Below are 26,657 nucleotides of genomic sequence, written 5' to 3'. Positions count from 1 at the left end.
CACACACATACACACACACACACACACACACACACACACACTCCAAAATAATTTTTAAAAAGTTTTAAAGTCTATTTACTATAGAATCTTATTGTAGCATGGAAAATTCACAGTGACTCAATGTTACTTTAAAGTATCTGTCACTATTCAAGATGAATTTTGAAGTTAAGTTTCATGATGCCTGGCTGCTTTTCCCAGATACTCAGGAAACTTAGACAGGAAGATCGCCTTTGCCCATGGGCCTATGAAGCTTCAGAGTAATTTGAAGGCTAGGTAGGTAATGTAGAACTTTTCTCAAAATAAGTAGCACAAAAAGAAATAAAGATGCAGGGTAATTGCTGTGAAGTGCAGTCTTCCTGTCTCTACCTATTGGGTGCTTGGATGGCAGGTGAGTGCAACCATGCAGGCTTAGGATTTTCCTGTGTTGCTTACATTTCCTGCAACTCTGATGAGAATCCTGACAAGCCTCTTGCAGGTGAACAGTTTATTTTTACTCAGAGCACATAGACCACTGTGGCCAAGAAGACATGGCAACAGAAGCTTGTGGCAGTGGTCGGTCTCTGTCTACACACAGAGAGCAGAGACAGATGAGTGCTGGCCTTCAGCTGATGCTTTCTTTTTATGAAGTATCTGTCGTGTGTGTGTGTGTGTGTGTGTGTGTGTGTGTGTGTGCATGTATATATACATACATATATACAAATATATAAACATCTGATGTTTGAGAAAGCTCTAGAAAGAGAGATAGCTTTTTCTTTCATTGCAAACTCCAATCAAAAGCAATATGGAACACAGAAAGTTGCTTTGTGACAAGAGTAGCAATAAAAATGCAGTTTATTTTACTCTGATATACTATAAATCATGAGTACAGCAGAATAAAGCTTCTCAATTATATCAATCCACAGTGTGGCTAATAGTATCCCACAGTGAAAGGGAGATTAATATGTAACTCCCTTGAATTATAAGCAGATTTTAGATTTTACATAAGTTAAAAAAAGGGTCATAGTTATAAATGCCCCAAATGAGATTTCTGTATTACAATATATTCAATAAATATTTAACATAAAATTTTACTGTATTTGTGAATTCATTCTTCCCTTAAGATTAAATTTTTATACTAAAAACCAGAAATTAGGTATATTGTGTTAATTGTGTTAATGACACAATTCTGATTGCTGATTACAACATGAAAACAAGACCATAAATGTGTGTGTGTGTGCGTGTGTCTGTGTGTGTGTGTGTGTGTGTGTGTGTGTGTATTGAAGCATACAATTCTGTTTAAGTAGAATGGCTTTCTGGAGCTGTAGCAGTTCACTGTCCTCCAGTGGCCCTTGAATATTCCTAATGTCTTTCCTTTATCATGTCTTCCCTCTCCTCTTTGGAACTCCATGTCCTTATAATTAAATAACTAAAACAAGTTCTTAGTTCCTGAAAAGTTGAAGAAAGTAATCACAGTGAGAAAGTCCTGGTGAATATAAATCTTGGTTTGTAGTCACTAAATTAGACCTTCTTCTTTACAATATAACTCCATTCTTGGCCTCCTAATTATTTTAAAACTGATTTAGTTAAGCTGACATGTATCGACAAGTGTTGAATATATTGAAAAAATATATTTGAAAAAGAGTTAGCAGAACATAGATAGCAAATGAAAATCGAGGTCAGCTCCTGAGATGGTAGCTTCTTGTTCCCAGAAGACATTTCAAGGAAAAATAGTGGGAAGACATGAGAGTAGGTACCTAAACAGGATCAACAGGGGGACAGAAAGGACTCAAAGTTACTATAAAAGATTCAAGCCAGAGACTGATTTTTGGGCTCCGCTCATGACTAGGGGCAACACTGTCACTTTTGGTGTCTTTGCAACTGGATCTTCTTTAACAAATGCTCAACTCTTAGTCCATTCCAAGCAATGAGCTTATCAATCCCCTAGGGAATCCTCAGCACCCTTGTTAAATATTGATTTAATAGACCTCAAACTCTATGTAGCCATTTCATGTTTTTTAAGAAAAAACGAATGAAAGTAATTGGCAAGACTTTGAATATATTCACCCTTCACAAGCATAGGCACATGAATCTTTAATGAGACACTACACTATTAGACCATTATTTAGGAATATCTCAAACGGATTATACAGCATGTCAGGAATGGGGACATTTATCTGCCATAAAAAGTTAATATAACTTAAGTCACTTAGTTACTTGACATTAGCAGAATCAAGGTGAAAACCAAATGGCCACACAGGTAAGTGCATGAAAAAGCACAGACAAAGTGAGCATAATTTCTTGACCAATCCTATGAAAAGAAATCTGTACAGATGAAATTTTCCAATATTTTGTGGCATTTACAAATTTAAAAACTGTAGCTAACATCACATCAGCAGTCAAGAGACGCCATCTTTTCCTCAGTGATCCCATACACGATGGGTTTGGTCAGTCTCTCTTGTTTTACTCTCCATAGTGCTAAAGAACTACATTAGCTATTTGCTGATGAAATGATCCCAAAGACTCACCCCCTCCAGAATGTAACTCAGTGAAGGTTCAAGACATGGAAATCAGCATTTAAACTTGTAAGATTCCAGGTCTTGTAAGCACGCTGAGAGGTAGAGAATGAGTGAGGATCACGCAGAAGAGCCAAGCTTGGTTTGCAGGTTGCATCTCAAGTGGTCCCTGTACTTCTTTACAGAAATTGTAATCTGTCTGAATAAGAAATCAGGGTCTGGCTTGAGAGATGGCTCAGTGGTTAAGAGCACTGGCTGCTTGTTCTTCCAGAGGTCCTGGGTTCAATTCCCAGTAACCACATGGTACCTCACAACCATCTGTAATGGGATCCAATGCCCTCTTCCGGTTTCTGAAGACAGTGACAGTGTACTTATATAAATGAAATAAATAAATAAAAAGAAATCAGGGAAATAATCTAATTTATAACAGCATCAGGAAAAATAATAGGAATAAATTAAACCAAGAAAATGACAATGGCTGGATGAAAATTTAAAATGTTGATAGAAGAAGTCAAAGAGAATATTAAGGAATTGTAAGGCATTCTTTGTTCATAAACTGAAATAATATACAATGTTGAAATTCCTACAGTTCAGAAAAGCAATCTATAAATACATGCAGTCTATCAAAATGCCAGTAGCATTATCCATGAAGTGATATTTGTTCAAAGTGAAGAGAGAAATGGGCCCATTATATGTAGAGATCAAGGAAGATATTGTCTGTGGCATAGCTGGAGCATAAACATGTGAGAGATGGGTAGGGAGAGGTCAGAGGAAACATAGTTTAACAAATCCTTCCAGAAGGCTTGCCTGTGCTGAGAGGTTACATAGAGCAAAAGAGAAGATGTAGAGTTAGAAAGGGTGCATGCAGATGTATGCATGACTGCCACCGGGACATAAAATCCTAAATAGTTAGCTATTTATCAAATTTTGCCATATATAATGTATATTATAATATGTGTGTGTTCTCTGTATTTCCATCCCATCTTCTGACCTACAAAACTGACTCAAACTTTGATTACATTATCTGAAATATCCTATTATTACAATCAATTAAATAAGCTTTAGGAATTAGGAGACCTTCAGAAGCATCATGTGTATGTACCTCTTGTAAACTCCAATTTGTCTGTCTAGCATCATGTCTAACTCTAGCTTTGGAGAACAGCCTTTAAAAAAAAAACAAACAGTATAAAAGTCAAGTCCCTTTAAAGCATCCAAAGTCTCTTTCAATGTTCCAAGCATCTCTAAAATGAGCAAAGTCAGTCTTAAGTTCCAAAGTCTCTAAAATTATCCAAAGTCTCTCAACTAAGAGTTCCTGTAAAAATCAAAAATAAATTTAGTATTTTTGATACCTAGAGGATGAAGAATCAAGACATGGTCACAATCAAATCAAAGAAAACCCCAAATCCATCCACATAAAATAACAATGTTTGATGTCTGAGACTGACAATCTTCTGGGCTCTAAACGGCCTGGCTGTTTTCCCCGACTCTACCACAGCAAGCTCTACTTGTCTGTGACCTCTGGACGGCTACCGTTCCCCAGTTACTTAGTGTACAGAGCCATATTGGGGCAGTCTTGCACTTGGTCAGAGTTTGACTTTGGTTAAGGTTAACTTCTCCCAGTTAGCCAGGATCCTGCTCCACCCAGGGTGGAGTGCTCAAAGTAAAGGTTAAGTTCATTGTTCCTCCAGGTCTAGGAATTCCTGAATTAAGCAGGTGACCCACCCAGCTGCCGGAGCAGTCAAGACGAGGACCTCCAAGAGAAGCTAGACAACTTCCACCAGAACTCAGCCTGGAGTCTGGGGGGAAGGGTTTGCCCAAACTGTTAAAAGGTCTGGCGCCATTAAAGTTTCCGGCTTTGATCAGTGAACATTGTCTTAGCCGCACTTCTTTTCGCCCCTCTTCCCTATTTATTCCTCAGCTTCTGTTCCAGAAACCCACTTCGTAATAGCTGCAGGCAGCTATGGAACCCTACATAATTGGCGCCAGAACGTGGGACAACCTGGTACGGGAGAATTTCCTGAGGTAACCCTATCCAGCGAAGCTTCACAGAAAAGGTGATAAGAAATGGTATCCGCACAGTAAGCAACATAGAGGTCAAAACTAGCGCTAGTGAATATCGTGTCTATCGTTGTAAGTGCAGAAGGGATACGGTTTTTCAAGCAAACTGTGTAGGCCCGGCACAGTGGCCGCTTGGGTTGAAAAGATAGGGAAATATGGGGAAGGAATTTGGTAGGCATTTGCCCAAAGCTCGTAAGAGCTGATTTCGGTGAAAAGAAGGGGGTTTTAAAAAATAGGCATATGTCCACAGCCTCTAAGAGCTGTTTAAAGAGGAAAATGGATGCAATTGCTTAACAAGCACGCTTAACTTTCTGTGTATCTTTCCATGTTTGTCCCGGTGCACCGACTGTTTGTTTATGTGTATGTTTATGTCCTCTCTGTGTCTTTGTGTGAATGACTGTTTCATGTTAAAAAGAAAAATTGGTAAAGATTTCATCTGCTGGTAACCTCTTGAGCCAGCCACAGTTTGTGTGGGGATTGATTCAAAGCCACGCCGCGACAGCGCAGCTCACTCAAGAGGCAAGCATGGCTGGGGAAAAAGCCGCTCTTAAAAGCCCAGAAACCTCAAGATTTGGGAAGACTTTGGTTTGGCTTGTGAAATTCATGTAGTCGCTTTATACTTGTTTCTAATTGGTTTTAATGGTATAAGGTTTTACATTTCTTGACTAAAGAGTTATAAATTAATTGGTTATTATGTAAAAGATATAGTGTTCGTAAAAAAAGGTTAGTTTAAAACTGGTAGTTTAGGGTAGTCGCCATTTTTAAACAACACGTGGCATGACGGTTAAAGCTGGTAGTTTAGGGTAGTCGCCATTTTTAAACAACACGTGGCATGACGCAATCCAGGAAATACAGGCCTTTAAGATGCTCCTAAATTGGCATGGTGTTTCATGTGAATCTTGGCCTGGAGATTGGACTTAATGAAGATTAAGATTTAAAATATTGTCTCTTTAATAAGTTACACTGTCATACACTTGAACATAAGAACTGGCAGACAAACCTTGTGCTGTAAATATGTGTTTGCCATTGATTTTAAAGAAATTAGATTGTTTAAAATTGGGATTTGCTTCCAAAATTACAATTGTGCTCTAATATTGCAAGAAAACATTGAGTTACAATAAAAATCAGTGTGTCATTGGCTGCAGTTTTCAGTTTGCAGGCTCATAATTCTTAACATTTTGTAATTAAGATAATTTTGAGAGTGATACAGCTATGGGTTTTAGAGGCCCATTGCCACTTTTCCACAAGTTTATAGGCTACAATGGTAGGAGCAAAATTTAACCCTCCAAGATTAAAAAGGATATCTCTGTGGAAATGTATTTGATATCAAGTAGGTTCCTTTGACCATGGAATTACAGGTTTCTTTTGTTTAATCCTCAAAACACAGGTTTGGGTCTGGTCTTAGATAAAAGGCTCAGATCTAGTCCTTGCCAAGGACTAAAGGTGGATCCTAGGGCAGATAAAAAAATTTTACATTTGAGTTAATGCAAAACTTAGAGGTGCCTCAGGGGAAGCTAGTGAGGAAGTTTTGAGAATTGTTTCTGCCTTACAGGCCCCACCTAGGGAGTGTTTGGCCATAAAAAAAAAAATGTGTTTTGTCTCTGTTTCAATACTAGAAGTTAAGATCTTAAAATTTTCAGTGTATAATGTTCATAGAATGTTTGTTACAGGCCCTTGCTCCTATGGACTTTTAGAATTTTTAGGTAAATGGCTTTCAAAGGTTGTTAGGATATATTAATTGGCCTTATCTTATATTTACCTCATTTTAAGCTTGCCACAGAAGGTCTTAAACCTCTGTTTTCAAGGTAGGAAACATTTGTTCCTTGCTTCAAGCAACAATCAAATTTATTGGTTGATCTATTACATGGCAAGCATTTTTAGGCAAAATTAATAATTGTTATCCAAAAGATAATTTGTACTATCAGATCACATGTTTATTCCTTTGTTTCTCCCTGCTTCAACACAGATACCTGAATTGGGTGCTATAGCAGCTATTTTTAAGATGTTAAAAGTCAAGCTTTTAATAATAGTAGATGTATATATATAGCTCATGGTTTATAATTGCTTAAAATTGGTCCATTTTTAATACTGCTAATTCTTAATTTCTACAGTTTATGCAAATGTGATTCAAATTTCTAAGAACAAAGGATATGTTCTCTAAATGACTGTCCTTTAGGTATTTGAAATAATTTTATATTTTGTGCACATCAAATTATAAAGATTTGTTCTTGATGTCCTCAATTTCTACCTCTACCACGTAATGGTGTTAATCCTAGAGGACTTAGTTATTACAGATAAATGATATTCATATTTCTAATTTAGAAGATAAAAAAATATGTGCATGTGACTAATGATTCATTTTTAGGCTGTCTAGTTGCAACTGCTCTAACAGAAAAAACAACTAAAATGCTATGTTTATTTTATATAATTACATAGTTATTGCCTATGTTATGGGTTATACTTTGTGTTCCAACTTAAATTAATAAAACAATATCTTCTTGGTAGAGAGAAGAGAGGGGAAATCGTGTTCCTGTGCATATCATTTATATTATGCTTGCATGTTTTTAAAAAAATTTTAAAATTTGGATGCCAAGAAACTCCTTGTTAAATGTATATGACATCTTGTAATTAGGCATATTGATGTCTAGGTGAACTGAAGGAATTCACTTATTGACATATGCCATGATCCTGATTTAATATTGGGGAAGGCATGTCTCCTATGTTTTTTCCACAGAATGCTGCAGAAGATATGCTGACTGTGTGCTTGCTGAATGCCCAGACCATGGTAACATAGAGCTATATTGGGTATATGTTCTTGACTTACCTTAATTGTCAAATGTCCCAGGTTAGATAAATTGCCTAGCTTCAAGCTTTTAGACTTTGTGGGACAGGACATGGAGACTGTTAAGCTAGCTTAGGAAAAATTAATCTAAAGAAGAGTTAAAATGACTCTTCTCCTTATTGTGTTCAGCTGACTCAACCATAGACTGGTCTAGAAAATATTCCAATATTGAAGATTCCAATTTTGAAGATGGCTAACAATCTTCAGCCAGCTGTGTTAATTTAACATATAGTCTCTACTTTTCCTGAGAAGTAACAACATATCTCTTTATACACAAGGCTACCTCTCCTACCTCAGAGGCCAAGCTTTGGGTCCTTAAAGTTCTTAATTTGCAACTGAATTGGATACTTCAGGGACAAGTTAATCCTATTCCACCTTTAACTCTTGACCTTGTCTGTTATGCAGACTGGCTGTCTACACCCAGGCTCACCTGGATGGAGAGATTGCATGTCTGTTAAAGACACTTGCAGACCCCCCCTGGCTTCAAAACTTACACAAGTGGATCTCCAAAGAGGGAGCCACATAGAACTCAGATCTATGTGTGTTTGTTTATGAACAAACATGGGTACCAGCGAGACGTGCGAGGCAAAGCACTGCATGGGGAGGTGAATTTCTGCTTCTGAGTCCCCAGGAAGTACACCTAATTGCATAGGGGTTAACGTCGAGAGGCTGTCCTTAAAATAATAAGGGAGCCTATTACCCCTCCTCTGAAAAAGACGTTATACAATATTTAAGAGGAATTACGGTCAATGCTTCCCCTCCTGGTTAAGGCCCGCCTTCTTATGAAGGATATTTATCCACTTGTTTTCTACCTCCTCGTTTTCAAATTAATAAAAAAAGGGAGGACATGTACAGAGCCATATTGGGGCAGTCTTGCACTTGGTCAGAGTTTGACTTTGGTTAAGGTTAACTTCTCCCAGTTAGCCAGGATCCTGCTCCACCCAGGGTGGAGTGCTCAAAGTAAAGGTTAAGTTCATTGTTCCTCCAGGTCTAGGAATTCCTGAATTAAGCAGGTGACCCACCCAGCTGCCGGAGCAGTCAAGACGAGGACCTCCAAGAGAAGCTAGACAACTTCCACCGGAACTCAGCCTGGAGTCTGGGGGGAAGGGTTTGCCCAAACTGTTAAAAGGTCTGGCGCCATTAAAGTTTCCGGCTTTGATCAGTGAACATTGTCTTAGCCGTACTTCTTTTCGCCCCTCTTCCCTATTTATTCCTCAGCTTCTGTTCCAGAAACCCACTTCGTAATAGCTGCAGGCAGCTATGGAACCCTACAACTTAGCGCTCATCCCATGGCACTGGAGTGCAAGAGCCTACACTGCCCCTGGATGAGCACTCACCAATGGCCTCTCTCGGCTCTCTTCAGAGACCCAGACGCTGCCACACATCAAGCCTCCACTTTTATGACCCCATTCAATCCTGGGGTTTCTGGTACAACTGAGGCTGCAGCTTCACCAATGGCCTCTTCTAGCCCCGCATAAAGCCAAGGCTCAGCTACTCTCCATACACCCTTTATTCCTTCAAAACCAGGACCACCCAGGAAACTTGTACACTACCAAATTCAGTTGCCAACACAAGATACCTGTACTACAATTCTTCCATACATGTTTTCCAGAAACCCATGATCTATGAAGCTGTCTTAGTTTTCACCTGTATAAACTGATTCAGTAAACTTATTGAATATTAAGAACAGACAGGAACAAGTAAAATAATGTCTTAAATTGTGTTGAAAACATATAATGACACAAGACAATGTATAACCCTGGGATTAAATTTTCAAAGTAATTTCTAAAAACCATTAAATAACATTAGGATATTCTTAAAAGCACATAGATGGCCAAATGACATTTTGTGGACTTTGACAACATATTAGGTGATGTATGATTTCTCATGTGAGATGAGAATCATCATCAAGAGACATAAAGCCAGTATCCACACTATTTTGTAGTAATTTTCATATAGTCAAGTGTATGTGTGCTGTGTTTGGGGGGGTGGTAAGAGTGTGTGTGGTTTGTAGCTATCTTTTTCAGGAAATGGTGCGGTTAACAGTTTCCTATGGCATGTCAACTATTTCAAAATTAACTTTTACTCCAACAATTACTCTTTCTTCTTATAGCCTGTGAATCAACTAGCCAGTTTCTACCACCCATCACTGATAAAGCAAGTAAAACCCAAATTAAGAATGAAAAGCAAAAGTTAAAAACTGAACAATAAAAAACAGGTTTATTCAATGTAACCACACTGGGAAAAGGGAAAAAGAGATACAATAACTTGCCAGTTCATCTTCAGAATCCTAACACAATGTGAGGGTATTATATAGATAAATATAATAATATATTACATGTAATATATAATAAATATAAAATATAATAAAATACATAAATAAAAGTCAAAAGGGACACACAACTAAGCAGTCCAACCAAGGTGTGGTTTACTGCCCACCACAGTCAAAGCCCCATGTTTCTCCTTCAAGATTAGTTTTTCTAGCAAATCTATTATATAAACTAAGTCTTTCTCCGAAAGACACGACCCTTCTATGGATGCTCCAGAGATTTTTCTTCTCCCAGCAGGATCTCAGAGAAATTCTATTTTCTTGAGGGCTACTGTAGCAATAGCTTGAAGGACAAAGTAGAGGACAGTGTTTCTGTGAGAATATATCAGCTCCTGCCAGTCGGGCCAGGTACCGTTACAAGCATGAACATACACAGGCTCCTTCAAATGTTCTCTAATGGTTATCTGGTTGTAAAAGTAGGATATTTCAGACACTGAGGTAAATAGAAAAATTTGAGTGGGTTTTATAGGCCAAAGAGTGGTGCATACACACACACACCACACACATACACACAATGTCTATATAGCCAACAGCCATGCTACCATTCTCAAATATATATATGCATTCAGTTAAAACTGATAAATAGCAATATAATTCAAGATTCAGAAAGCTAGGGCACAAGTGCCCACCTCAAATTACTTAATACCTAGTTACCACAAATAAGGGATGAACAAATATGTAACATATTGGAAAAATATCCTCCAAATATTTTGATAGATACTGGCAACTGGGATACAATGATCACTTATTTAAATAATTCTCAGCAGTATCATTTAAAACATGTCATCTACCTCCTTTAATAAGGTGGAATATTTTAGTGTCTATGATTGAATAATGTTACCCAATAAAAACATATACACTGCATTATGAGCCATTTAAATTATTTAAAGATGCAAGTTTTACACACAACCTTTATTTTATATCTACTACTAAAATCAATTAGGAACGAGTCTTGTTCTTTTGACAGTCTGAGAATTGTGTTAACTTCTGTTTTCAAACATGACTATGTAAATTTACATAGTAACTAATGTTTTATTAATAGATTCATATCCTTACTGAGTTGTGTGTATGATTCTGATGTCTATGATGATTTATCTCTATCACATCAAACAATGTCCCATAACTTAAAAGCAATATTTACTTCATTTTTATATCATTCCATGGATTTCCGAGATTTGCCACCTGTACTCTCAGATCTGTTAAGATCTGAGGTATGAACTTTACTACAATCTATGTTTACATGCCTTCCAGAATAATCAGTTTGCCCACACATACTGGACAGAGTCCCTTCCAGTCAACAAACAGAAGATCTCTATGAAGCATGAGGCCCCTGATGAGGACGGAGCGGTCAGTAGGGAGGAGGGACACATTATTTACATGGTCAGGCTTCCACAGTACAAATTCTCTCTATCAATAAGACATGAAGAAGTTATGAGAATTCTAACACTATTTGAATTGTAGACTTCTTTCACACATGACTTTTTACACTGTATATGTATAAAACACTTATGAGTTAGTCATCTTTTTTCATTTCCAGTTTCTCACTAGCATGAGTTTTTGGAGCTAAGCACTGAATTGTTACTAAAAGCCTTGCCAAATTCCTTGAATTTCAAGGGTTTCAATTCCAATATGAATTCGTTGATGTCGAATAAGGCTTGAACTGTTATTAAAGGCTTTACCACATTCCTTGCATGCATAGGGTTTCTCCCCAGTATGAATTCTTTGATGTTTAATTAGGGCTGAATGATTATTAAATGCTTTCTCACATTCCCTGCATTTATACGGTTTCTCTCCAGTATGAATTCTCTGGTGTTGAGCGAAGGTTGAATAAATGCTAAAGGCCTTGCCACAGTCTTCACATGCGTATGGCTTCTCACCAGTGTGGATTCTCTGATGCTTCCTCAGGTATGAAGAACAGATAAATGCCTGGCCACACTCCTCACACTTGTAGGGCTTTTCCCCACTATGCGTTCTTTGGTGTAAAATAAGACATGAAGATTTAGCAAAGCCTTTCCCACATTCTTTGCATGTGTAGGGTTTCTCTCCAGTGTGAAGTCTCTGATGATACTTAAAATATGATGAGCATCTAAAGGCCTTGCCACATTCTTTGCATTTGTATGGTTTCTCTCCAGTGTGAATTCTTTGATGTACAAGAAGGCTTGAAGAGTTAACAAAGGCTTTGCCACATTCTTTGCATGTGTAGGGCTTCTCTCCAGTATGAAATCTCTGATGATTTCTAAGATACGAAGATGACCTAAAGGTTTTGTCACATTCTTTGCATGTGTAGGATTTCCCCCCAGTATGGAATCTCTGATGATACTTAAGGTATGACGAACAGCTAAAGGTTTTTCCACATTCTTTGCATTCATAGAGTTTCTCAATAGCATGAATCTTCTGATGCTTATGTAGATATGAAGAACAGATGAACGTCTGGCCACACTCTGCACATTTGTAAGGTTTCTCTCCACTGTGAATTCTTCCATGCTGGTTAAGGTGAGATGAGCAGTTGAAGGCCTTGCCACACTCTTTGCATTTGTAGGGTTTCTCTCCAGTGTGAATTCTCTGGTGCTGAGAGAGCGATGAGCGAAAAATAAAAGCCTTACCACAATCTGCACATTTGTAGGGTTTTTCTCCAGTGTGGATTTTTTGGTGCCGAGAAAGGGCTGAGCAATTATAAAAGGCCTTGCCGCACTCTTCACATTTGTAGGGCTTCTCTCCACTATGAATTCTTTGGTGCTGAGTAAGAGCTGAACAGTTATTAAAGGCCTTGCCACATTCCTCACATACGTAGCGTTTCTCCCCAGTGTGAATTCTCCGGTGTTGGTTAAGACTTGAAGAACAGTTAAAGGCTTTGGTACATTCTTTACATTTGTAGGGTTTCTTTCCAGTGTGAATAATTCGGTGTTGTTTGAGATGTGAAGAACAGTTGAAGGCCTTGCCACATTCTTCACATTTGTAGGGTTTCTCTCCAGTGTGAATTCTCTGGTGCTGAGAAAGTGATGTGGGAAAATTAAAGGTCTTGCCACATTGTGCACACTTGTAGGGCCTTTCTCCAGTGTGGATTCTTTGGTGCCGTGTACGGGCCGAGCAGTTGTTAAAGGCCTTGCCACATTCTTCACACTTGTATGGTCTCTCTCCTGTATGAATTCTTTGGTGCTGAGTAAGAGCCGAAGAATTATTAAAGGCTTTGCCACATTCACATTTGTAGGGTTTCTCCCCAGTGTGAATTCTGTGGTGTTGGTTAAGGCTTGAAGAACATGTAAAACCCTTGCCACAGTCTTTACATTTGTAGGGTTTCTCTCCAGTGTGAGTTCTGTGGTGTTTATACAGTGTTGATCGAACATTAAAGGACTTGCCGCATTTATCACATCTGTAAAGTTTTGCTCCAGGATGAATTTTATGGTGCTGAATAAGAAGTGAGTTCCAAGGAAAGGTCTTGCCACATTCTTTAGAGTTACAAGGAAAGGTCTTGCCACATTCTTTAGATTTATAAGGTTTTATTCCTGTTGAGTAAAGGTGAACAGATCAGTAAAAGATTAACCATATAGCTATAACTATAAAGCTTATCTTCCATACAGATACTTATAACCAAAGATATACTTCTAAGTCAGTTCTAAATGTACTTTACTCTCATATTAATGGGAAAATAGACTTGGTCCTATAACTGTATTCATTGCAGCATTAGTCAAAAATAGATGAAAAATAACACAAACTTCCACTGATAACAGTGTAACATTACTGAATTTTAAATTTTAAAAGTAATTATTTTAAAGCCAGGAAAATTTTTCTGAGGATAAAGGCATCTTATTACCAGGGACCTAGATAGTGGAAGGAGCAAACTGAATCCTACAAGTTGTCTTCTGTACTCCATATATGAACCAGAAGCCTTAATAAACACACACACACACACATACACACACACACACACATACACACATATTTTAGGTAAACAATAATGAAATATTTATGATAACTCTGAAGGGCAGTATACTAAATGAAATAAACCCATTATATAAGAAAATTATCTGATTAGAAATATATAAAAATTCTAAAATAGAAAACCTTATAGGACACAGATTTCAGTGTTGACTAGATAAGATGGCCCAAAAAATACACAATTATTTTCCTAAGAATATGTTTGTTTTGAAGGGTAAATTGTCGCTGAAAGATTTGTGGCATACAATTTGAATATATTGAACAATGCCCAAAGATTAAAGACAGTAAATTCATGTTACATGTTTTTTAATCTTAATTAAAAAAAATAAATGCTGCTGAATGATTTCTAAAAATTCAAGTTTACATTTAAATCACAAAGTTTCAGTAGAGGCAACATATTTATCAATTGTTTATGAAATGATAATAACTTCTGGAAATATTTATTTAGCAGGATAAAATAACTATTAAGTAACCAATGGGGGAAGAAATACACTTACCATGAAGATATAGAACTAACATTCAATATATAAAAATGAGCATCAATTTTATTGGAACTGGTCACATGGCTTAGTAGACATTTTATTATCTTACACTGTCCTAAAGAGCAATTACTAAAACCTCTCAATCGTAATGCAAAAGTTAGATATAAGAATATTAGCAACAAATATGAGGGAGGCCTATATAAAAATAAAACACAGAAAATGGAATTGCAAATTAAGAAAAATTCTGAACGAATATTGGTGAGCTACTAAAATATTCTTGTACCTGTGTATAAGGTTTTGTTATCACACACCAAACAGTGGAGCATAAGTCATTGGCAATCAGTGTAGGTCAGAAAAATGCACAGAAATACATTACAATAATTCATTGAGGAGTCTGGTAAGGACTTTCATTACTGAGCATGCAAATGTAATTAGAAAACTTATTTGTAGTGACACTGTTCCATGAAGCCTTGACAAATAGAGCATTGTAACTGTGAACAAGTTTCTCAGGCACAGGAAACAATGTTAAGTCCATAATGATCTCTTCTCTACCTACAAAAGGGCACTCGATAGTCACTGTACATGCACTCAGACATCACTGGGGGTTAGGTGAGTTATAAAAATGTGGTCCTGAGTGATGGCCAATTGGATTAAGAATAGCCAAAATAAAACACAGTAAGTAATAACTTGGGGTTATTAATAGGAAAGTAGATTCTAATAACATAGAGGGTAGATATCTACCAAGCTCTTGTGCTGTTTAAGGCTTACTGTAAATATAAAGGTTGTATGTATCTTTTATCTGTGAACTGAATGACCAAGGCAGGGTAGAAATCCCTGATCAGGATTAATAATTTCCACAACAGATAATAAATGGTGCATCCTAAAACACCATTTTCTCTGAAACTGATCCCCTCACCCATCCAGCCTTTGATGCCTGCCTCTCTGTGGCCTCTCCGGACCTCTCAGTTGTGTGCCCCGATGTACTCATTCCCACGTACCTGGGTATGCTGCTACCGTGGCTGGCTCCTTCCCATTCCAGGGTCCTTTTCTTTGCTCGAGAAATGTGACCAAGTGCGGCTTAGAGAAAGCAAGACCTGTTAGAAGGAAGGGCAAGCGTGATAACTGCATGATGTTCTCTAGGAAGGACGTGTATATTACTATTGTGTTTATAAGGAAAAATAAAATAAAATAAAATAAAAGGGGGCAGAAAAGAACTGTTTCAATATTTCCTTATAGATACAGCTACGACTTGGGGCTTTGCCTCAGAGGAAAAAAAATCAGAGCTGAAGTGTAAAAGATTTTACTTTAAGATGTATTCTCCACACTTGATGTCTCTCAGTTTCTAAAATTCTAAGCAGAAGGAGCCATACTATCAAAACAATAAAGTTAAAAACACAGTAAGAACTGTGAATTCATCCGCTACACCCACAACTCCCACTAAGTTTTCCTTAAGAGCAGGGATCTGACTGTAAAAGAAGTTGGGAGGATTTCCTTTTCTACTTTATAAAATAATTTAAGAAATATTACTCTTAAATCACTTGAGATGTGAATAAAAATATATCAAATAAAAAAGAAAAATATGAAAAAAGAAATATTACTCTTAGTTCTTCTTTAAAGTTTGGTAAAATTATTAAATAATCCATTAGCACACCCAATTTTTTTGTTTGAGGAAGATCTGCTTCAATTATCTCTCTTACACTGCCCTGGTTTTGTTAGTACATATTATCCTGACATCAAAACCATATAAAGACACAAATAAGAAGGAAAGAAAGAAAATAGCCCAATATCTCTGATAAACATAGATGAAAATTTTCTCAATACTTGTAAAAACACATCATCATGATCATCATCATCTGGACATCCCCTCACAGGTAGTGATAGTTCAACATATGTGAATCAACAGAATAATTTACTACATACACAGATTCAAGGACAGAAATTACATAACTATCCCAATAAATACTGCAATTTGCTGAGAATTTTACTCTAAATATAAAAGACCTCAAGGACTCTACCAGAAAACAAGTAGAATTAAAAACTGCTTTCAAGAAAATGACAGGATACAAAAATCAGTGTCTTTCTAGATACCCAAAACAAACATACTGAAAAAGAAAGAAAAATTGACTATCTGTATGAATAAGAATGAAACTAACTCCAAATAGACTAAGGATTCTCAATGCAAGACTAGAAACTCTGAAAGTCCTGAGAAAGCAAAGAAGGCTCTTTACTACAGGAAAAAAGAAGGTCTTTCTGAACAGGACTCTGGTCACTGAAGAAGTAAAGTCAACAACTAAAGAACTGGGTTTCAGGAATTTGAAAAAAAAATACTCTCCTGAAGCAAAGAAAACTGCTAATTACATGAAAAGGTGGGCTAGGGGATAATAGAAGATATCCAGAAGCTATACATATGGCATGAAATTCATGAATAACATACCCCAAGAAAGTAAATATCAAGAAATCAACACAATTAAATAATGGGCTCTGAAACTGAACAGATCTCAGAAGAAGATAAACAAATGGCTGATATTTTTAAAGTGTTTTTTTTCCCCTTAATTATCAGGAAAAAAGTAGATTAAAACTACTTTAAGGGTATTGCACCCTAATTGAAAAGTCTATCATCAAGAGAACAAATGGGTGGGAGGACAGGGGGAAAGAAGGGGGCTTTCTGGGAGTGGGGGGGGGGCTAGGAAAGGGCAAATCATTTGAAATGTAAATAAAAAATATATCGAATAAAAAAAACAAAAAAACAAAAAAGAGAACAAATGACAAATTTCGGCAAGTATGTAGAGAAAGAACACAGTGTAAAGTGATGGTGGGGATGTAAACTGCTGTATTCAGTATGGAAATCAAGGTGGTGGATTCTCAAGAACCTGAAAATAAAATATCCACGACCACCACGTGACCCATCTGTGTCACTCTTGGATACATACTCAAAAGACTCCACCTCCTGCTACACAGACACTTGCATATCTATGTTGTTGCTGCTCTGTTCACAACAGCTAGGAAATTAAAGCAGCTTACATGTCCACAGGATGGTGAATGGATAATAAAAAATTCTTAAATACACACACAAAATGGAACTTTATTTGGATAAAATGAAAATGTGCAATTTTCAGGTAAATGGATGAGTAAGGTAAATGAAAGCCAGAAAGAGAAATATCTAACATTCCCTCTCAAGTGGGGATCTTAGCTTTGAGTTTCAGATTTCTGTGTCTGCTTCGAAGTACCTAGAGAATACTGGAAGGTGGAGAGGGGACACTGGAGAAGGGATTCCTAAACGAAAAGTAATGGTACAATATAAATAATATCACAGCCAGGCCATACTGGGAGTAGAAAGACTCAAGTGGAGATGTGTAGGGGACCGTCCCCTAATTATTCGATTGGCTAATAAAGATGACAAGAAGCCAATCGTTGGGTAAAGATGAGGCGGGCCTTCTGGGTCTGACAGAAGGGGGAGGGAAGACTCTAGAGGAAGGAATATCTTTTGTTAGCAAGGGAGAGAGTGAGAGATGTGGAAAATGTAGGTTAGGGTATTGTCAGACCCGGTAGTGGATTCTGCCACTGGAAGAATTTCCAACATAGAATAGCTGATGAATTTAGGACAATAGATTCCACACCCAGAGGTTGTATCATTCTGTTGATTTTAAATATGAAGAGTGTCTGGTATTTTCCACTCTTGACAATTCAATATCAATGGATTCAATTCCCCAATAAAAAGATACAGGCTAAAAGAACAGATGTGAAAATGGGATCCATCATTTTACTGTATACAAGAAACACACCTCAGCATCCAAGATAGACACTACCTCAGTGTAAAGGGCTGCCAAAAGTTTCTTCAAATAACTGTACCCAATAAGTATGCTAGAATAGCCATCCTAATATCTAATAAAATAGACTTTCAACCAAAATTAAAGAGATAGGCAAGGAGACTTCATAACTCATCAAAGGAAAAGTCCACAAAGATGACAACTCAATTCTGAATATATAAACACCTATGCCCCAAATGGAAGGGTACCCACATTTGTAAAAGAAACATTTCTAAAGCTTAAATCAACATCAAACCCCATGTGTTAATAGTGAGAGACTTTAATACCTGAATTTTACCAATTGACAGGTCATCCAGACAGAAAGTGAACCGAGAAATAATGAAACTAACAGATGTTATAAATCTAATGTACCTAATAAATATCTACAGAACATTTCACCCAAACAAACAAAAATTCCTTCTTCTCAGTACCTCATGGAACCTTCTACAAAACTGACCATACAAAGCACATCTCAACAAATACAAGAAAATTAAAATAAAGCCTGTTTCTTATCAGAACACCATGGATTAAAGTTGGACTTCAACACCAACAAAAACAACAGAAAGCCTATAAACTCTCGGAAATTGAACAACTCCCTACTCAATGACCACTGGGTCAAGAAATAAATAAAGCAGGAAATTAAAGACTTTGCCAAATTCAATAAAAATGAAGGCACAGCATACCCAAAACTTATGGGATACTATAAAAGCAATGCTAAGAGGAAAGTTCATAGCTCTAAGCCTTCATAAAGAAATTGGTAACATACTAGCAACTTAACAGCACAAATGAAAGCTCTAAAACAACAACAACAACAAAACCAAACACATCCAACACAAATAGATGGCAGGAAATAAAAAGTGAGATAAACACAAGGAGAAAAATATAAAAAATATCAATAAACCCAGAGTTGGTTCTTCAAGAAAATCAACAAGATAGATAAACCCTTAGCCAAAGGCAGAGATAGGGATGGGGGAGGGGGATATGGCGAGATAGGGGGAGAGGAGGAGGAGGAGAGAGAGAGAGAGAGAGAGAGAGAGAGAGAGAGAGAGAGAGAGAGAGAGAGAGAGAGAGAGAGAGAGAGAGAGATTTTATCACATTAACAAAATCAGAAATGAGAGATAAAAGGGGGGACAAAACAACAGATACCAAGAAAATCCAAAGAATCATTAGGTCTTACTTCAAAAACCTGTACTTCACAAAATTGGAAAATCTAAATGACATCCATTTTCTTGATAGATAGCACTTATCAAAGTTAGATTAGATCAGGTAAACAATTTAAGTAAACCTATATCCCCTAAAGACATAGAAGCAGTCATTAAACATCTCTGAACAACAACAACAAAACGAAAGCCATATGATTTCAGTGCAGAATTCTGTGAGACTTTCAAAGAAGTGCTAATACCAACACACCTTGACTATTCCACAAAACAGAAACAGGAGGCATATTGCCAAACTCATTTTATGAGACCACAGTTACCCTGATACCTAAACCACAGCAAGATTCAACCAAGAAGGAAAATTTCAGACCAATTCAGACCTTATGACTATTGATGAAAAGATACTCAATAAAACACTAGCAAAACAAATCCAAGACCATATCACAAACATCATCTACAAAGATTAATAGGCTTTACCCAAGAGATTCAAGGACCATTCAATATATTAATATTTACCAACATAATCCACCATATAAACAAACTGAAAGAAAAAATCCACATGACCATCTCAGTACATGCTGAAACTGCCTTTGACAAAATCTAACAGCCTTTCATGAGAAAAATCTCGAGAGATCAGGGATACATGGCACATACCTAAACAGTATAGGCAATATACAGCAAGCTAAAAGTCAACATCAAATGAAATGGAAAGAAACAAAGCAATTCCAACAAAATCAGGGAAAAGGCAAAGCTGCCTACTTTCTTCATACCTATTCAATGCGATACTTCAAGTTTTAAGTAGAGTAATAAAGCAACCAACGGAGATGACTTCAAGGCCTTGAAGAAAGCAATTGAAGATATCACAAGATGTAAAAACCTCCTATGTTCATGGATAGGTCAGATTAACACAGTAAAAATGGCCATCTTACATAAAGCAACCTACAGATTCAACACAATTCTCATCAAAATTCCAACACAATTCTTTACAGGCCTTGAAACAACAATTCTGAACTTCATATAGTAAACCAAAAAAGCCTAGGTAGCTAAAACAATTTTATAGAACAAAAGAACTTCTAAAGCTATCACCATCTCTGATTTCAAGATGTACTACAGAGCAATAGTAACAAAAACCATGTGGTACTGGCATAAAGATGCACAGGTTGATCAATGTTTGATCAATGGCATTGAATTGAAGACCTAGAAATAAACCCACACATCTATGGGCATTTGAGTTTGACAAAGAAGCAAAAACTATACAATGGAAAGAAGAAAGCATCTTCAACAAGTGGTGCTGGTCTAACTGGATGTATGCATGTAAAGGAATGCGAAAGATCCATATCCACCACCCTACACAAAACTCAAGTCCAACTGGATCAAGAACATCAACATAAAACCAGATACACTAAATCTGATAGAAGAGAAACTGGGGAATAGCCTTGAACACACTGGTACAGGAGACAATTTCCTAAATAATACAACAACAATTCAGGCACTAATATCAACAATTAATAACTAGGACTTCATAAAACTAAAAGTTTCTGTAAAGATAAAGACACCATAAACAGGACAAAATGGCACCCTATAGAATGAGAAAAAATCTTTACCAATCCTACCTACAAGAGAGAAAGTATATCCAAATATATAAAGAACTCAAGAAACTCAACATCAACAAACCAAATAACCCACTTAAAAAATGAGGTACAGATCTAAATAATTCTCAACAGAGGAATTTATAATGGCTGAGAAGCACTTAAAGAAATGTTCAACACCCTTAGTGATCAGAGAAATGCAAATCAAAATGACTCTTTGACTCACCTGTCAGAATGGCTAAGAGAAAAAACTCAAGTAACGTGAGGGGAACACTCCTCCAATGCTGGTGAGAATTCAAAGAAGTACAACTACTTTGGAAATCAATTTGGTGCTTTCTCAGAAAACTGGCAATAGTTCTACCTCTAGGCGCAGCCACTCCTGGGCACACACTTAAAGATGTTCCACCAGACTACAAAGACACTTGCTGAGCTATGCCCATAGCAGCTTTATTTGTAAAATACAACAGGTGGATCCTTTCATGCTAAAAGTCTTGAAAAGAACAGGAATTCAAGGCCCATACCTAAACATCATTAAAGCAATATACAGCAAACTGGTAGCCAACATCAAACTAAACGGAGAGAAACTTAAAGCAATCCCACTAAAATCAGGGACTAGACAAGGCTGTTCTCTCTCTCCATATCTTTTCAATATAGTACTTGAAGTTCTAGCTGGAGCAGTTAGACAACATAAGGAGGTCAAGGTGATACAAATTGGAAAGGAAGAAGTCAAATTATCACTATTTGCAGATGACATGATAGTCTACTTAAGTGACCCGAAAACCTCCACCAGAGAACTCCTACAGCTGATAAACAACTCCAGCAAAGTGGCTGGTTATAAAATCAACTCAAGCAAATCAGTAGCCTTCCTATACTCAAAGGATAAGCAGGCTGAGAAAGAAGTTAGGGAAATGACACCCTTCACAATAGCCACAAACAATATAAAGTATCTTGGTGTGACTCTAACCAAACAAGTGAAAGATCTATATGACAAGAACTTCAGGTCTCTGAAGAAGGAAATCGAAGAAGACCTCAGAAAATGGAAAAATCTGCCATGCTCGTGGATCGGCAAGATTAATATAGGTAAAATGGCCATCTTGCCAAAAGCAATCTACAGATTCAATGCAATCCCCATCAAAATCCCAACTCAGTTCTTCACAGAGTTAGAAAAGGCAATTCTCAAATTCATCTGGAATAACAAAAAACCCAGGATAGCTAAAACTATTCTCAACAACAAAACAAATTCTGGGGGAATCAGAATCCGACTTCAAGCAATACTACAGAGCAATAGTGTTAAAAACTGCATGGTATTGGCACAGTGACAGACAAGTGGACCAATGTAATGGAATTGAAGATCCAGAAATGAATCCACACACCGACAAAGGAGCCAAAAACATCCAATGGAAAAAAGATAGCCTTTTCAACAAATGGTGCTGGTTCAATTGGAGGTCAGCATGCAGAAGAAGGCAAATTGATCCATTCTTATCTCCATGTACTAAACTTCACTCCAAATGGATCAAGGACCTCCACGTAAAACCAGACACACTGAAACTAATAGAAAAGAAACTGGGGAAGACCCTTGAGGACATGGGCACAGTAGAAAAGTTCCTGAACAGATCACCAATAGCTTATGCTCTAAGATCAAGAATTGACAAATGGGACCTCATAAAATTACAAAGTTTCTGTAAGGCAAAGGACACTATCAAAAGGACAAAACGGCAACCATCAAATTGGGAAAGGATATTCACCAACCCTACATCTGATAGAGGGCTAATATCTAATATATACAAAGAACTCAAGAAGTTAGACCCCAGGGAACCAAATAACCCTATTAAAAATGGGGTACAGATCTAAACAAAGAATTTTCACCTGAGGAAATTCGGATAGCCGAGAGGCACCTTAAGAAGTGCTCAACATCATTAGTCATTAGGGAAATGCAAATCAAAACAACCCTGAGATTTCACCTTACACCAGTCAGAATGGCTAAGGTCAAAAACTCAGGAGACAGCAGGTGTTGGCTAGGATGTGGAGAAAGAGGAACACTCCTCCACTGCTGGTGGGGCTGTAAGATGGTACAACCACTTTGGAAATCAGTCTGGCAGTTCCTCAGAAAACTGGACATGACACTTCCCTGCTATACCTCTCCTGGCATATACCCAAAGGATTCCCTGCCATGCAATAAAGGCACATGCTCCATTATGTTCATAGCAGCCTTATTTATAATAGCCAAAAGCTGGAAAGAACCCAGATGTCCCTCAATGGAGGAATGGATACAGAAAATGTGGTATATTTACACAATGGAATACTACTCAGCAATTAGAAACAATGAATTCACAAAATTTTTAGGCAAATGGTTTGATCTGGAAAATATCATCCTAAGTGAGGTAACCCAATCACAAAAGAATACACATGGAATGCAATCTCTGATAAGTGGATATTAATTAGCCCAGAAGCCCTGAATACCCAAGGCACAAATCGCATAACAAATGACTCCCATGAAGAAGTATGGAGAAGATCATAATCCTGGAAAGGATTGATCTAGCATTGGAGGGGAATATAAGGACAGAGAAAAAGGAGGGAGATGATTGGAGAATGGATGGAGACAAGAAGGTTTATGGGACATATGGGGAGGGGGGGATCTGGGAAACGGGAAATCATTTGGAATATAAACAAAGAATATAGAAAATAAAAATATTAAAAAAAATACAACAGCTGGAAACAACCTAGATGCCCCTCAACTGAAGAATGGATATAGAAAATGTGGTCCATTTACACAATGGAATAAAACTCAGCTTTTAAAAGTAATGACAACATGAAATTTGCAGGTAAATAGATGGAACTAGAAGCAGTTGTCCTGAGTGAGGTAGCACAGACCCAGAAAGGCAAACAGTATGTTCTTACTTGTGGATATTAGCTATAAGGTACAGGATAACCATCCTATAATTCACAGACCCAAAGAAGCTAAGTTAAAGGGAGGGCCTAGAGGAGATGAATCTCACTGGGTAGGGGAAACAGAATACTCATCAAGGCTAGATGGAGGGAGGGAACTGGACGGTGGAAGGGTTGGGGAGGGGAGCGGGATGGAAGAAGAGAAAACTAGAATGGGTGTGGGGCATCTCTGAGAAGAGCCAGAAACCCAGGACAAAAGAAACTCCCAGTAATCTATGAGGGTGACCCTAGCTAAGACTCCTAGCAATGGTGGCTATAGAACCTGAAGAGCCATCTTGAACAACCAGACTTCTAATGCAGGGATTGGAACAGCAACCCAGCCACAAGATCTTAGGCCCACAATTTCTCCTGTCTTTAAGAAGTGTAGGGGTAAAGACAGGACAGAAATTGAAGGAAAGGTTTAAAGCAATGACTGACCCTGTGTGAGACCCGCACCATGAGAGACAACCCCTAACACAATTAATGATATTCAGCTGTACTTGCAGGCAGAAACCTAGCATAACTGTCATTAGAGAGGCTTCACCCAGCAGCTGACAGAAACTGATGCAGAGACCCACAGCCAAACATTATGTGACACATGGGGAATCCTGTGGATGAGAGGGAGGAAGAATTGAAGGAGCCACTGGGGTCAAGGGCATCACAAGAAAACCAGCAGAATCAACTACCCTGAGCCCATAGGTGCTCAGAGACTGACCTGCTAGTCAGAGGGATGCATGGGATGGAACTAGGCCTCCGCACATATGTAACAGTTGTGCAGATTGGTCTTCCTGTGGGACTCCTAAGGAGGGAACAGGAGCTGTCCCTGACTACCTGCCCACCTTTCGATCCCTTTTCCCTAACTGGACAACCTTGTCTAGCCTCAACGGGAGAAGGTGTGTCTAATCCTACTGCAACTTGATATGCCAAGGTAGACTGATGTAGATGGAAGGTCTCTCCATTTGTAAAAAGGGGGTAACTGGAGGACTGGGGGAAGGGCAAGAGGGAGGAAGGGACTGGGAGCAGAGAAGAGAGAGGAAGCTGTGATCAGGATGTAAAATAAAAAAGAAATAAATTAACTTAAAAAACAGAATTGACAATGGAAGGTATCCTCACCCAGGAACACAAGGTTGCTGTAATTCTCCAACATCACATCCCTGTAGAGATTCCACTGAGCAGAGTCCAAGCATTCACACTCCTCTTCAGAGAAATCAATAGCCACATCCCTGAAGGAGAGCAGTCCCTGAAATTAAATAAATGAACAATATATATTAACTGAGAGCTTTCTACAAATACAAAACTAAATACGCGGTTGAAAACATTTTTCAATTTTATACAAGATGAAAGAATAGTACAGTGAATGAGATTCCTTTACACAATATCATATGCACTATCCATCTTCAAGGGAACAGAAGGGCACATATCCTAATGAACACATAGAGATATTATGTTTCATAATAGACAAAACAGAATAACAATATTCCATGCACTGTGCTGGTAGTATATACATCTCTCACAGGAGAGTTACACTGGGTAGAGTGACACTTCTCAACTGTTACCTGTGAAATGAGAGTGCAGACTCTGATGCAGTAGCTCCTGCCTACTAGATTCCTGAGTCTAGGAATGTGTAACCTCTTCAGTACTGAGGTAAATAACAGTGCACCAAGAGACACTTGCTTGAGTATCCAAGGGGACAGCAATAAGGTAAGAATTTATAGATAAAAAGAAACTGGAAGTTTTTTTAAACATTTGAAAAATATAAGTACAATGCTTTTTAAATATTTAAAATACATTAGATATCATTTTAAAGTTTTCTTTTGTCTTTCTTCTTCCCCTCCTCACTCTGCATTTAGACAGGCATTCATTTATGTGTTAGGGAGACATGGAAGGCCTCAAAGAGAGCTCTGTACAGAAGTCCCTAGGCTCTTCCTGGCTAGCAAGTCGCCTCTCCACCACTATAAGGTGAATCCAAGGCTAACCTGCAGCATCATTAGACCCAGATACATAGAATCTGGAACTGACTGAGGGGAGACCCTGATCCCACAGTTGTTCTGAATTAACATTGAGATCTCACCAGCTCAGAGTATCCACCATGTCATTCATAACCCTGAGATCTCACCATCTCAGACTATCCACCATGTCATTCATAACCCTGAGATCTCACCATCTCAGACTATCCACCATGTCATTCATAACCCTGAGATCTCACCATCTCAGACTATCCACCATGTCATTCATAACCCTGAGATCTCACCATCTCAGACTATCCACCATGTCATTCATAACCCTGAGATCTCACCAGCTCAGACTATCCACCATGTCATTCATAACCCTAAGATCTCACCATCTCAGAGTATCCACCATGTCATTCATAACCCTGAGATCTCACCAGCTCAGACTATCCACCATGTCATTCATAACCCTGAGATCTCACCATCTCAGACTATCCACCATGTCATTCATAACCCTGAGATCTCACCAGCTCAGACTATCCACCATGTCATTCATAACCCTGAGATCTCACCAGCTCAGACTATCCACCATGTCATTCATAACCCTGAGATCTCACCAGCTCAGACTATCCACCATGTCATTCATAACCCTGAGATCTCACCAGCTCAGACTATCCACCATGTCATTCATAACCCTGAGATCTCACCATCTCAGACTATCCACCATGTCATTCATAACACTGAGATCTCACCAGCTCAGACTATCCACCATGTCATTCATAACCCTGAGATCTCACCAGCTCAGACTATCTACCATGTCATTCATAACCCTGAGATCTCACCAGCTCAGAGTATCCACCATGTCATTCATAACCCTGAGATCTCACCATCTCAGAGTATCCACCATGTCATTCATAACCCTGAGATCTCACCAGCTCAGAGTATCCACCATGTCATTCATAACCCTGAGATCTCACCAGCTCAGAGTATCCACCATGTCATTCATAACCCTGAGATCTCACCAGCTCAGAGTATCCACCATGTCATTCATAACCCTGAGATCTCACCATCTCAGAGTATCCACCATGTCAT

The 26,657-nt window shown here is 38.0% G+C and overlaps 1 protein-coding gene across 2 annotated transcripts in view; it reads right to left on the bottom strand.

Annotated features, from left to right (window-relative positions):
• Positions 1-9,585: 9,585 nt before the first annotated feature.
• Positions 9,586-26,657, bottom strand: part of LOC127666486 (zinc finger protein 420-like) — a 31,001-nt gene continuing 13,929 nt past the window's right edge. For both annotated transcript variants that reach the window (XM_052159303.1, XM_052159302.1), the window contains exons 2-4: positions 24,730-24,856; positions 15,138-15,233; positions 9,586-13,224 (exon numbers count right to left, since the gene is read on the bottom strand). In XM_052159303.1, coding sequence (XP_052015263.1) covers positions 11,303-13,224; positions 15,138-15,233; positions 24,730-24,763 — 2,052 coding nt within the window. In that variant the 5' untranslated portion in view covers positions 24,764-24,856 and the 3' untranslated portion in view covers positions 9,586-11,302. The remainder of the gene's footprint in view (positions 13,225-15,137; positions 15,234-24,729; positions 24,857-26,657) is intronic.

The sequence above is a fragment of the Apodemus sylvaticus genome, chromosome 16 (genome assembly GCF_947179515.1).
Source record: "Apodemus sylvaticus chromosome 16, mApoSyl1.1, whole genome shotgun sequence".
NCBI lineage: Eukaryota > Metazoa > Chordata > Mammalia > Rodentia > Muridae > Apodemus > Apodemus sylvaticus.
Note: the sequence above shows the minus strand (reverse complement) of the source record. Positions and strands in the feature narration are given on the sequence as shown.